A 13,983-nucleotide genomic window follows, 5' to 3' on the forward strand; every position below is an offset into this window, starting at 1 on the left:
CATACGAAACATATTGCTCAACAGAAAGTTATTAAAACCTTCACTTATACATTGCACAAAAACACATGATGGAGATTAGTAGACTGCTTTGGATCTTTCCCAGTGCACTTTCTTCACACTTTTTCCACTTAGTTTTAATATTCCCCAATAATGTAACAATGATACCTCCTGCTGTTCTTCATAGGTCATTTTAAACTAAAATAATAAAGCCACTGGACCATTCCCGCCTCCACTTTTTTTTTTGGAATAATTCATTTAATGAATTGCCCAGTTTGCAGCCACTTGTGGATTAGAGAAACGGCCAATGAAACAGGATCTGTGTGATACCACTCCACAAGTGCCTGACTGCAGTAGTAGCTGCATAAAGAGTAGTAATTCTTGGTAACATTGTTTTATAACAGCATTTAAGAACATCCTTTTAAGTGTTGTTATTTCCTACCCGGCCCACCCCACCCTGAGAATGAAATCTCTAATTGTTGATGTCCAAAGTACTGAAGTTTGGTGACTTGTTCCCAGACTTCTGCTAGCTGGACAATAAGAACCACAGCAGAATCCTACAGTCAACTGGCACTGCAATTTTCCTCCCCCTCCTATGGGCTCCTCCTGCTTTTCACCACCACAGGAGCAGCAAGTCAATATGTCTGATCCCTGGTCTTTGCTGAGTTAGCTGATCTCAGTAGAGAAAGCGAGAATTAAAACTGGCTTCAGTGTCCTTGAGCTGGGAGAGGGCCAAAAAGAAATCCAGAGTTTTGCTCTTGAAATCTATCCAGTGACATCTACTGGAATGTACGCATGCATACATAATCAGGAAACAACAGATTAAGCTTGAATGGGATGCCACATATTAAATAACCTGGTCGCTCTCTGCTTTGGCTAACATAGGGAGAATGAACACTTATGCAAGGTTCAGCTGGTTGTTCAATGGCCATGGAGTCATACATCAGCATGACTCAACAAGCAGCTTTGCACTCTCTGTACCAGGACTCAGTGACATACACAACAGCACTGGTTGACTGCACAGTGATATGTCACACATCATGTAAAGTACCCATCCTGGAGATGAGTAGTGTTCATCTTTTTCGCCAACACTCAAAACTTCTTGTACAAATTATATTAACAGCAGCTATCTGGCAGTAATTAATGTCTGTAACAGAATCTGAAGATTCAGATAGCAACCTAACAACTTGTATTTATATTGCGCCTTTAAACATGCAAAACATTCCCAAGGCACTTAATGGGAGCGATAATCAAAAAAAATTTGACATCGATCCACATATGATGTTAGGACATGATCAAAAGCCTGGTCCAAGAGGTAGTTATGAAGGTCTTAAAGAAGGAAAAAGAGGAAGAGATGTGGAGATGTTTACAAAGGCATTTCCAGAGCTTAGGGCCTCAGCAGCAGAAGGCATGACCGCCAATGGTGAAGTGATTAAAATTGTAGTTGCTCAAGAGGCCAGAATTGGAGGAGCAGAGATACCTCAGAGAATTGTAGGGCTGGAGGAAGCTAGAGAGATAGGGAGGGGCGAGGCCATGGAGAGATTTGAAAACAAGGGATGAAAATTTTAAAATCAAAGTGTTGCTGAACCAGAATCCAATGTAGGTTAGGTGAACAGGACTTCACACAAATTAGGACAAGGGCAACAGAGTTTTGGATGACCTCAAGTTTACTGAGGGTAGAACATGGGAGGCCAGCCAGGAGTGTGTTAGAATAATCAAGTCTAGAGCCAACAAAGACATGACTGAGGGTTTCAGCAGCAAATGAGCTGAGGCAAAGGGTGGAGTCGAGCAACGCTAGAGGCGGAAATAGGTGGTCTAAATGATAGCACAGATGTATGGTTGGAAAGCTCATTTCGGGGTTAAATATTGCACCAAGGTTGTAAACAGTCTGGTTCAGCCTCATTCAGTTGACAGGAGAGGGATGCAGTCAGTGGCTAGGGAACGGATTGTCATGCAGGCCCCCACCTGCCAAGCATGAGGCATATTAATTTCACACTGTTGATGAAGTGAAGAAAGGACTTGCTTTAAAAAAAAATTGCCAGAAGGACATTTACACATTAACAGCCAGTATTTGGAAGGACAAAGCAGCCATTCCCTGACACATTCAACCCACAATGGACTTTTGATTATCAGTCGTTGAAGGTGGAGGAGCTTGCATTCCAGGCTGACCGAATACACAAACGGACATGGTCAAACCAGCTAGTCACATGACTAACCTGCTGGACAACCTGAGTTTTTGAATTTGTACAAATAGTTTGGGCAGAAAGTCTGTTAGCTCCTGAACTGAGAAGATCTCTCCTGTCTGCTCCTATCTCTTTCTCACAACCCTCTGAATCCATTGAAGACACATGAACCCCAAGAGAGAAAAGTCTCCTACAGCGAACAAGGTTTAAGAAGAATACTGGGCCCCAACAAAAAGCAAGACCTACCTGCAATCAAGGACTCTACAGCGAACCCAAAGAGCCATAACAAAAACTGTTCAGATATTGCCTCAAACTTTTCCGCTTTATTTCTTCTGTTTTCTTTTTGTCCCACTTTGCATGTGAGTATCGGGTATGCATGCTAGCATGGGCGCATCATGTATCCGTAGGCGTCAACTGAATTAGAGCTTAAGTTTAAGTTTAATAAATTTCAACTTTTCTTCCTTAAACCTAAGAAAGCCTGTTTGTGCTGGTTTCTTGGCCTTATAATTAGAAAGCAGTGAACAAGGATTCACCAAGGAGGATCTAAAAACATGGTGTGTTTAAAAATAAAACCCTGTTCTGATAAGACCAGGTGAAGGCTGAAAGGGAACCCTTGACCTCTTTCTCACCTGGTCGTAACAGGAATTTGTCAGCCAAGTAGTCTGATAATTTAACAACAATGGAGAAGTCAAGAGAGGTGGTGGTTAGGTAGAACTGGGTGCTGTCAGCATACATGGGGAAACTGACCCTGTGTTTTCAGAGGTAATAGTCTGGGAGTGAAAAGAGAAGCCACTGCAGGTGATTCTCTGGCTACACAGATAAGATAGATAAGACTGAAACTGGTGGAGTGTAGTCCCACCCAGCTCGATGATGGGGAGAAGCATTGCAAGAGGATGGTGTGGTCAACTACATCAAAGGCTACAGACAGGTTGAGAAGATTTAGCTTACTTGATTTATAGTCACTCAAGATGTCATTTGTCACTTCCTTTAGAACCATTTTATTACTGTGGCAGGGGTGGAAACCTGATTGGAGGGATTCAAACATGGAGGTGGGCTCCATGAACAAGATAAGCTCCGAGAGGGCACGAGGGGGAGATAGGAGAGAAGCTAGGGAAAGATGTAAGATCAGGGCGAGGGAAGGAGCAATTTAGAGCAAGTTTGGCCGAGCGGAAGGGAAGGAACTGGCAGAGGCAGCTAATTGGATGATCTCAATAAACCGATTTGTATTTTGCTCTCCCTCTATTTGAAAACCATCTCATATCACGACCTTTAGTACATTTTAAGAACATTACTACCCTGTAACAATCATTGAAATAAAAGTCCACCTAGTACTGCATATGAGCACATGGTTGAACAGTATTATTTGGAGACCCTGCTGTCTAGGAAGTTGTCACTGAACTGTGCTATTGACTAACTAAAGTAAGCATCATGGTTTAACCGAATCATTCAAAGAATTAACCTCATGATAGCAACACATGTCAGAGTTCTGATAAAGCTGGAAAACTATTCTAGGTTCACGGTCATACTTTATAGTGTTACTGGACTTCAATGTATATCACTTTGCAAAATAATCCTACATGAGTTTTTCCTATATGGACCCTACACATACAAACAACTGTTAACTATATACCCAGAGGACTTGTAAAACAAACTCTATCTTACTGAAGAAAAATTCTCAATAATTTAATTTTCTTAGTGTTGTAACTTGAAAACAAAATGAACCAGTACATCTTTTAAATTTAAAAAGAAATCAATTTGTGATGGATTTCACTTTACTAGAATTCTTCTCTTAAGCTGGCTCCAAGTAGTAAAAGACCACTAGCTTATATTTACCAGTCACTAACATAACTCTATCAACTTGGAAATGGCACTACTTACTTCCCACCCTTCAAAAAACTAATGGGTGCTTTCAAATCTGGCACTCTCTCTTCCTTATGTAACAGAGTTTCAGGTTTATCGACAAATGTTATTACAAACATAACTTAACCATATCAAAATGGTAACAGTTAATGTTCCAATGCAGTTTCTAAATCTAAAGAAGGTGCAAGCACAAAGGCATACAAATTATAAAAGTTAATAAAAATTACAAAATCAACTCGGAGGTCACAGCCTGCATGATGCCATAGTTGAAAAAAATTGTAAATGTAACAATAAATTGCTTTCAGTAGCCTAGTCACTAAATCTTCAACCAATAATCCCACTTGTTTCTTGTAATTCAACTTCAACTTTCTTCTTAAAAGAATTTAGTGTTTAGTCTGTTATTCCATTCAAATCCTCCTGCTTTGTTCTTGAACACTCTGTAGGCTTGCAGATCTGTACAGTTAGTCCCTAGTACAAAAGAATAACTGCACCTTCTTCATGGAGCTACAGCAATCTCTTGATAAAGTTCTAAGATAAAGGAGCTTGGATTTCAGCCAACATGGACATCTGTGAACCATTTTCTCTGATGAAGTTCATGGTGTTTTAAGGCCCATCACTAAAACAAGAAAATATAACTTGAGGCAGTTTGTTAACACATGCCTAGGAATAAATCAAAAATTAAACCCATTTAGATCAAGACATTCTTAATCCCTAGTTAAGATCGCAGATGCTCTGGTGTGTTGGATATAGTAGCTATCCTACCACCATATTTGGCATTCTCCCCAGGCAATCCTTGTATAAGATACAAAGAGGAATAGATAGGGTTAATCTAGTGCAATATTTCAAATTAAACCACAACTGCAGGAAGAGGAAAAAGGCATAAAGTTCAGAATTTCTTAGCACAAATAGTGACTAATACCTGCAATCGTCTTCCACGCAGAAAGTTAAGCTATTTAAAAAGCACAGTTAGATGTTAAGATAATCAAAGATTTCTTGGATGAAGGATGAGCTAGATGAGCCAAATGCGTTTCCTCAACTGTACTTTTAAGTTCCAACTAAAAAAAAGTGCATATTCATACCTCTTTTGGAACACATCAAAGCTATAAATAAAAACAGAATTAAAAATGTTTGTGGACATTAGGTAACTGAAATGCATCATCATTACACAGCCACACTAAATAACTTCATGGTACAGTGAATTGCTACAAAGGACTACTATCAAATCATATAATCTAACATAATAATCTTTTAATTCTATCCATGTTATTCTAACATCAGGTATATCTTCCATATTTAAGATACTTCCTTTTCATAATGCATCCAATTATCATCCTTTCAGGCACTTCATTACTTCAGAAAATATTTCACTTCAGTAATGGGAACTTGAGTGTTGCATAAACAGTAATTACACAAACATCATACCTTATTTCTAATACCAATGCCATTTTAAATACCTTTTCACAGTATTCCCCAAAAGAATACAGTAATTATTCAATTTCAAATTCTTACTGATCTCATTAATAACCAATATACAATATCTTGCTTTCTATGAGTGACCTGCAGAATAGTTCCACAAAGTTATGAGAATTGATTTTTCCCTCAGGCCTCACTATTGGAGTGATACGGTTATGAACTCTCTGAATAGAGGGTAATTTGCAGCTTTAGAAATATGCTAAATTATTTCTGATCAAAAATCAAAACCTCTTCTATAAATTTCTAATTCTTGATGTCACAAATTGCATCAGCAGGGAGGTATGGAATCATATTAATAGTACATAAAAATGCAAACAGCATGCTTTTGAACCACTCCTAAGAAAAGTTCTGTAGAAAAAGTATAAAAAGTATAAAACTTCAGTACACTTGGCAGTTTTGTGGAAATTGAATAAATCTGGACAGCAACTAACTTGATTAAAGTTTTGCTGCCCATGCCTAGATAGATTTACCTGTTGCTCAGACTGCTTACTATCTCTTGCACCTTTCTCACAAGCTTCTCATTCTGTTGAGGGTCTTCATCTATAATACTGTGGAGTTTGGCCATATAGGAGTCAACTGTGTCTAATGTTACACTTTCTCCACTACCTAAGGATTGAAAAAGACACAAAAATAAGTCGTGTTTGACTGTGTTGCAACAGAAAAACAATAAGCAAATGCCACTTATGACTCTTGAAAAATGGTGTTTATGGCTTTCGCCATAGTTCTTTAGGCAAGAACGGTGAAGAGTTTATTTCTCTTGACCAGTTTATGTAATTTCCAGATTAAAGACAGAAAATGCTGAAAATACACAACAGGTCTGACAGCATCTCTTTGGCCTTGCAACCCCTTTGCCATTTAATCTCTCCTGCCTTCCACCCTATCCACTTCATCACAGACCTTCCCTTTTGTTCTTTTTCCCACCCTCCCCCTCTTTCACTTGCTTAAAACCTGTTACATCTCTTAACTCGTTCCAATTCTGATGAAAGGTCATTGACCTGAAAGATGAGCTCTGGTTCTCTCTCCACAGATGATGCCAGACCCGCTGATTATTTCCAACATCCTCAGTTTATTGCTTCTGTATTTCCCAGACTTTGTTATGTATTTTGTTGCCAATTAATCCTCATTAAGATGCTTGTTTTCATTATTGTGAGGTCTGTTACAGAAAAATATTCAATAGGATTGAAAACTAAGATTTTTGGGCACATTCAATAGAATGGTGCAATTCTGCAAGGAATGTGATAGCAGCATCTGGTAACTGACATGTAATGCATTCGCTGAAAACTGTGATGAAAAATGACCATTTTATCTTTGATGGATTATATTTATAGACTGCTATCTGATCAAGGTATACATAGTTAAAATTAGGCTTACTGCAGAAAATTACCCAATCTGGCTGACACATCAAGACATGGCAGAGAAGTAGCATCATTCAGGATGGCTTTCTTATGCAGATGTTTAGAGGTGCTCAAGATTTTAGATAGAAACCCATCTCATAGGCCATGAAAGGTTACAGACCTGAAACGTTAACGGTTTGTCTCTCCACCAGACATAGATTAACTTATTTCCCAGAAAGGGATTAAAGCTGTTCAATTCAGGCACAAGTTGAGATATATCTTTGAACCTGACTAGAACCAGAAAATGTATTATTAAGCTGTTTTAAATCCCTTTTTTCCCCCCCGAGTCAAAGGTTGTAAGGAGAGGTAAAGTGGACCATTTGACAGAGAGCACTGTAACCAGGAGCTGCTTGCCGTAGGTTTACATTTGCCAGCCTTTGGCCAGCTCAGGAGTTATTCTGAAGCATTCATAGATAAAATAAGACATGCACCGTCACATAACTTCAGTTATGGACAATATTTCTGGTCTAGTTGACAGTTAACTGCACCCCCCCCCCCCCTTGTTCTGGATTCTCCCACCAGAGAAAACAGTTCCTCTGTATCTACTCTAGCTAATAAATTGAAAGAACACAATTACATCATTCTCAACCTTCTAAACTCAAGGAATTCAAATCAAATTTGTAAAGTATGTCCTCTTAACCCTTTAAGCCCTAATGTCTTCCTGGTGAATCTGCGCTGTATCGCCTCCAAGGCCAATATAGGAAGTCTAGCTACAATTGAGTTTCGCACTCGGCAGGACGTTGAGCTCTTCTTCCGTCGCCTTCGCCTCCAGGCTTACTTCTTTGACCAGTAGTCCTCCCTCCGACCAGCAGACCCATTCACCCACCTCCAGCATTCTCCCTCCACCTGGACCCCTCCCTCTGGCCTCTTACCTGCTCTTGATCTTTTCATTGAAAACTGTTGGCGAGACATCAGCCATCTCAATTTCTCTGACCCCGTCACTCACTCTAACCTGTCCCCCTCTGAACTTGCTGCACTCCATTCTCTTGGGTCTAACCCCGACATTGTCATCAAACCTGCACACAAGGGTAGTACTGCTGTTGTCTGGAGCGCTGACCTCTACCTTGCAGAGGCTCAGCACCAACTCTCAGACACTTCTTCCTACTTCCCCCTGGACCATGACTCCCACCACTGAACATCAAGCTACCGTCCACAGGACTGTCACTGACCTCATCTCCTCTGGAGATTTTCCCTCTACAGCTACCAACCTTAGTCCCGCAAGCCCGGACACAGGCCACTTCTATCTCCTTCCTAAAATCCACAAACAGGACTGTCCTGGCAGACCTATCGTTTCAGCCGGTTCCTGCCCCACTGAACTTATTTCTTCCTATCTTGACTCTATCTTTTCTCCCCGGTCCAGTCTATTCCCACCAACAGCCGTGACTCTTCTGACACCCTACATCATTCTAACAATTTCCAGTTTCCTGGCCCCAACCGCCTCCTCTTCACTATGGATGTCCAATCTCTCTACACCTCCATCCCCCACCAGGACGGTTTGAGGGCTCTTCACTTCTTCCTTGAACAGAGGTCCAACCAGTCCCCATCCACCACCACCCTCTTCTGCCTGGCTGAACTTGTTCTCACATTGAATACCTTCTCCTTTAACTCCACTCACTTCCTTAGCAAAAGGTGTTGCTATGGGTACCCGCATGATAAAGGCCTGCTTGGGTTTGCAAATGAGATCCGACCCGAGCCCAACAGAACCCCATTCGACCCTGAGCCCGACCAGAGTCCTTCCAATTTTTCCCATGGCCGACCCGACCATCAGTTAACCTACCTTCTGTTTTTCACTTTGTTCCTTACCTGCACAAGCTTAAAATAATGATAGCAAAAACAGCTTTAAAGTCCAAAAAGTAAATTAACACTAAAGTCACTTACCTGAGGTGGTGATGCAGCATGTCCGATCCAGCCCGACCTGACCCGAGCCGAATGCTGGACCCGGATGTGCAACCCGACACGTCGTCAGGTCCCGTTGGGTTCGGGTAGCAGGCCATTACCACATGGGTCCTAGTTATGTCTGTCTTTTTGGGAGATCTGTTGAACCTTCTTTGTTCCAGTCCTACTCAGACCCCTCCCTCCAACTCGTTTAGTTTAGAGATACAGCACTGAAACAGGCCCTTCGGCCCACTGAGTCTGTGCCGACCATCAACCACCCATTTATACTAATCCTACACCAATCCCATATTCCTACCACATCCCCACCTGTCCCCATATTTCCCTACCACCTACCTATACTAGGGACAATTTATAATGGCCAATTTACCTACCAACCTGCAAGTCTTTTGGCTTGTGGGAGGAAACCGGAGCACCCGGAGAAAACCCACGCAGACACAGGGAGAACTTGCAAACTCCACACAGGCAGTACCCAGAATTGAACCCGGGTCGCTGGAGCTGTGAGACTGCGGTGCTAACCACTGCGCCACTGTGTCGGTACCTTGATGATTGTATCAGTACCGATTCTTGCTCTCACCCCGAATTGGAAAATCTATCAACTTTGCTTCCAATTTCCACCCTTCTCTCACCTTTACATGGTCCACCTTCGACACTTCCCTTCCTCGACTTCTCTGTCTCCATATCTGGGGATAGGCTGTCTACTAATATCCATTATAGGCCCACTGACTCCCACAGCTACCTCGACTACATTTCCACACACCCTGCCTCCTGCAAGGACTCCATTCCATTCTCCCAATTTCTCCGTCTCCGACGCATCTGCTCTGATGATGCAACCTTCCATGACAGCACTTCTGATATGCCTTCCTTTTTCCTCAACTGAGCATTCCTCCCCACTGTGGTTGACAGGGCTCTCGATTGTGTCTGGCCCATTTCCTGCACCTCTACCCTCACCTCTTCTCCTCACTCCCTCCCAGAACCGCGACAGGGTTCCCCTTGTCCTCACTTTCCACCCCATCAGCCTCCACATCCAAAGGATCATCCTCTGCCATTTTCGCCATATCCAGCGTGATGCCACTACCAAACGCATCTTCCCCTCCCCTCTCAGCAATCCAAAGGGATCGTTCCCTCCGCGACACCATGGTCTATTACCCCCAACACCTTGTCACCTACCCATGCAATCGCAGGAGGTGTAATACCTGCCCTTTTACCTCCTCTCTATCCAAGGCACCAAACATTGTTTTCAGGTGAAGCAGCGATTTACTTGTACTTCTTTCAATTTAGTGTACTGTATTCGCTGCACACAATGTGGTCTCCTCTACATTGGGGAGACCAAACACAGATTAGGTGACCGCTTCGTGGAATACCTCCGCTCAGTCCGAAAGCTTCCGGTTGCTTGCCATTTCAACAAACACCCCTGCTCTCATGCCCACATATCTGTTCTGGGCTTGCTGCAGTGTTCTAGTGAACATCAACGCAAGCTCAAGCAACAGCATCTCATCTACCAATTAGGCACTTAACAGCCTGCTGGACTGAACATTGAGTTCAATAATTTCAGAGCATGACGGGCCCCCCTTTTTATTTTCAGTTATTTTTTCTTTTTTATTTAATATTTTTTATTGGTTTATTTTGTTTTAGTTTGTTTCATCATTCATTTTTTTTTTACCCTGTGTCTACCCAGTTTTTTTCATGTTTGTGCCTTGGGCCAGGGCTGTTCATTTTTCTGTCAATTAACACTCTCTCTGCATTAACGCTTTGTCTTTCAGCACACCATTAACATACCGTTTGCCTTTTCTCCAAGACCTTCTGGTCAATTATTCTCTGTTCACCTCTGTCCTATCAACACCTTGCCTTTTGTTATCTCTTGCCTCATCCCCGCTTTATTTGCTTAAAACCTATTACATTTCTAACATTTGCCAGTTCTGATGAAGGGTCACTGACCTGAAACGTTAACTCTGCTTCTCTCTCTACAGATGCTGCTAGACCTGCTGAGTATTTCTAGCATTTCCTGTTTTTATTTTATAATTGTTATAGGGCTTTGGTGAGACCACACCTGCAGTACAGTGCACAGTTTTGGTCTCTATATTTACACTTGCATTTGAGGCAGTACGGCGAAGGTTCACTAGATTTGTCCTCGGGATGAGAGGGTTGTCCTATGATGAGAGGCTGAGTAAATTTGACCTATACTCTCTGGAGTTTAGAAGAATGAGTGGCGATCTCATTGAAACATACAAGATTCTGAAGGAGCTTGACGGGGTAGACACAGAGTTTGCTTCCCCTGGTTGGGGAATCTAGAACACAGGAGCAAGAGTCTTAGGATAATGGGGAGGGTGGGGTGATCCTTTATGACTGAGATAAGGAGAAACTTCATCACTCGGAGGGTTGTGAATCTTTGGAAATCTCTACACCACAGGGTTTCTCCATTGTTAAGTATATTTAAAGGCTGCGATTGAAAGATTTTTGCTCTCTTGGGGAATCAAGAGTTATGGGGAGCAGATGGGAAAGTGAAATTGAGGCAGATAAGTCATGATTGTACTGAATGGCAGAGCAGACGAGGGACCATATGGTCTATTCCTATTTATGTTCTTGTATCTTTCCTGAGGTTCGGGACCCAAAATTAAACACAGGGGTCTGATCAAGGCTCTGTACAACTGAAGCTTCACTTCCTCATTTTTGTATTCCAACTCCACTTCAATAAAGGCCAATATTTTAGTAGCCTTTTTTGATTACTTTTTACACTTGTAGTACATGGACACCTCAATCTTTTTGCTCCTCACCTCTCGCCTTAAAGGAATAATTTCAATTTATCTTTCTCGCAGCCAAAGTGGATGACCTCACATTTTCCAAACTGGGCAAAAGCTGTGGTAGGTGGAGTTCAGTTAGTCTGTGTATAGCCTGTTGTAACTTCCTGCTCCAATCTACACAACTTGCTATGCCTCTTAACTTAGTGCCATCTTCAAACATGGCTCTCCAACTCTCTATTTGTCATGCACACCCCCACCTGTCAAGAATGAGGCATATTAATTTTGTCATATGATCATTGATTTTTAACTGTTGCTGGAGTGAGGAAATGTCTTGTTAAACAGATCAGCCATGTCTGGAAAAAAAACATTTACACACTAACAGACAGTGCTTGTGGAGACAAAGAACCATTCCCTATCACATGCAACCCACATTGGATTTTCATCTCCAGACATTGAAGGTGAGGAAGCTCATATTCCAGGATTACTGCTAAGATGGCCGAATCCACAAACAGACGTGGTCAAACCAGCTAGTCATATGACTAACCTGCTGGGAAACCTGAAATTTTGAATTGTACAGACAGTTTGAGGGAGACACTATTTGCTCCTGAACTGTAAAGACCTCTCCTGTCTGCTCCCATCTCTTTCTCACAGAACTCCAAATCCAATGAAGACATGAACCACAGGGGAGAAAAATCTCCTACACTGAACAAGGTTTAAGAATAATACTGGGCCCGAACGAAAAGCAAGACCTACCTACAATCAAGGACTCTACAGCGAGCTCGAAGAACAGTAACCAAAACCATCTTCAGATATTGCCTCAAACTTTTCCACTTTATTTCTTCTGCTCCTTTCTGTCTCCATCTGTATGTGTGCATCACATATGCATACTAGCGTGGGTGTGTCGCGTATCCAGAGGTGTTAACTGAATTCGAGTTTAAGTTGAATAAAGTTCAATCATTCTTTTTTAAACCTAAGAAAACCTGGTCAGCTGGTTTCTTTGCCTCATAATTGGAAAGCAGTGAACAAGGATTCACCAAGGTGGAGCTAAAAACACTGTTTAAAATTAAACCCTGTTACGTTAAGACCAGGTGAAGGCTGAGAGGGAACCCTGGACTCCTTTCTCACCTCGTCATAACACTATTCCTTTATCCAAGCTGTTAATATATATGGTGAAAGCCAAGTCCCAAGTACAGATACCTGGGGAACACCATTTGTCACATCTCGTCAATCAAAGAACAACTCCTTTACACCCTACTCTTGGTCTCCTAGCTACCAACCAATTGCCAACTGCAGTCATTAGGTCACCTCCAATTCTGTGCATTTTTATTTTTACTAACAATTATTTGCACGAAGCCTTACCAAATGCCGCCTGGAAGTCCATACAGACAATCTCCAAAGACATGGTTGGAATCTGGAACGCACTGCCTCAACATTTAAGTAGTATTTAGCTGAGCACTTAAAATGCCACAGCATACAAAGCTACGGGCCAAGTGCTGGAAAATGGGATTAGAATAGCTAGGTGCTTGATGGCTGGCACAGACACGTTGGGCCGAAGGGCCTGTTTCTGTGCTCTATAACTCTGACAATCCCCTATCCATGTGAGTGACTTCAAAAATTTTTAACCAGCCTAGTCAGACATTACATACTCTTCACAAATCCACACTGACTCTTGATTAATTCATACGTTCAAATTTTCAGTTACTGATGATCAATTCCAGTGACTTTCCCACAACTGGTGCTAAACCGACATAGAACATAGAACATAGAACATAGAACATACAGCACAGAACAGGCCCTTCGGCCCACAATGTTGTGCCGATCCTTTGTCCTCTGTCAAGGACAATTTAATCTATACCCCATCATTCTCCTTTATCCATATACCTATCCAAAAGCCTTTTGAAAGTCCCTAAAGTTTCTGACTCAACAACTTCCCCGGGCAAGGCATTCCATGCCTCGACCACTCTCTGGGTAAAGAACCTTCCCCTGACATCCCCCTTATATCTCCCACCCTTCACCTTAAATTTATGACCCCTTGTAACGCTTTGCTCCACCCGGGGAAAAAGTTTCTGACTGTCTACCCTATCTATTCCCCTGATCATCTTATAAACCTCTATCATGTCACCCCTCATCCTTCTCCTTTCTAATGAGAAGAGGCCTAGAATGTTCAGCCTTTCCTCGTAAGACTTATTCTCCATTCCAGGCAACATCCTGGTAAATCTCCTCTGCACCCTCTCCAAGGCTTCCACATCCTTCCTAAAATGAGGCGACCAGAACTGCACACAGTACTCCAAATGAGGCCTTACCAAGGTCCTGTACAGCTGCATCATCACCTCACGGCTCTTAAATTCAATCCCTCTGCTAATGAACGCTAACACCCCATATGCCTTCTTCACAGCCCTATCCACTTGAGTTGCAACTTTCAATGATCTATGCACATAGACC

At 42.1% G+C, this 13,983-nt stretch overlaps 1 protein-coding gene across 4 annotated transcripts in view; it reads right to left on the bottom strand.

Annotated features, from left to right (window-relative positions):
- Nucleotides 1–456: 456 nt before the first annotated feature.
- LOC137369455 (SWI/SNF-related matrix-associated actin-dependent regulator of chromatin subfamily E member 1-related-like) overlaps nucleotides 457–13,983 on the bottom strand; it is a 121,826-nt gene continuing 108,299 nt past the window's right edge. The window contains exons 9-11 of one of the 4 annotated variants that reach the window (XR_010974949.1): nucleotides 5,984–6,119; nucleotides 4,960–5,140; nucleotides 457–4,656 (exon numbers count right to left, since the gene is read on the bottom strand). Coding sequence is in view for 3 of the 4 variants with exons in the window: in XM_068030687.1 (XP_067886788.1) it covers nucleotides 5,050–5,140; nucleotides 5,984–6,119 (227 nt within the window). In the remaining variant the exon portion in view is untranslated. Of the gene's footprint in view, nucleotides 5,141–5,983; nucleotides 6,120–13,983 lie in introns of all 4 variants that reach the window. The other 3 variants (XM_068030688.1, XM_068030689.1, XM_068030687.1) reach the window with 3 other exon arrangements.

This window comes from Heterodontus francisci, chromosome 4 (assembly GCF_036365525.1).
Source record: "Heterodontus francisci isolate sHetFra1 chromosome 4, sHetFra1.hap1, whole genome shotgun sequence".
Taxonomy (NCBI): domain Eukaryota; kingdom Metazoa; phylum Chordata; class Chondrichthyes; order Heterodontiformes; family Heterodontidae; genus Heterodontus; species Heterodontus francisci.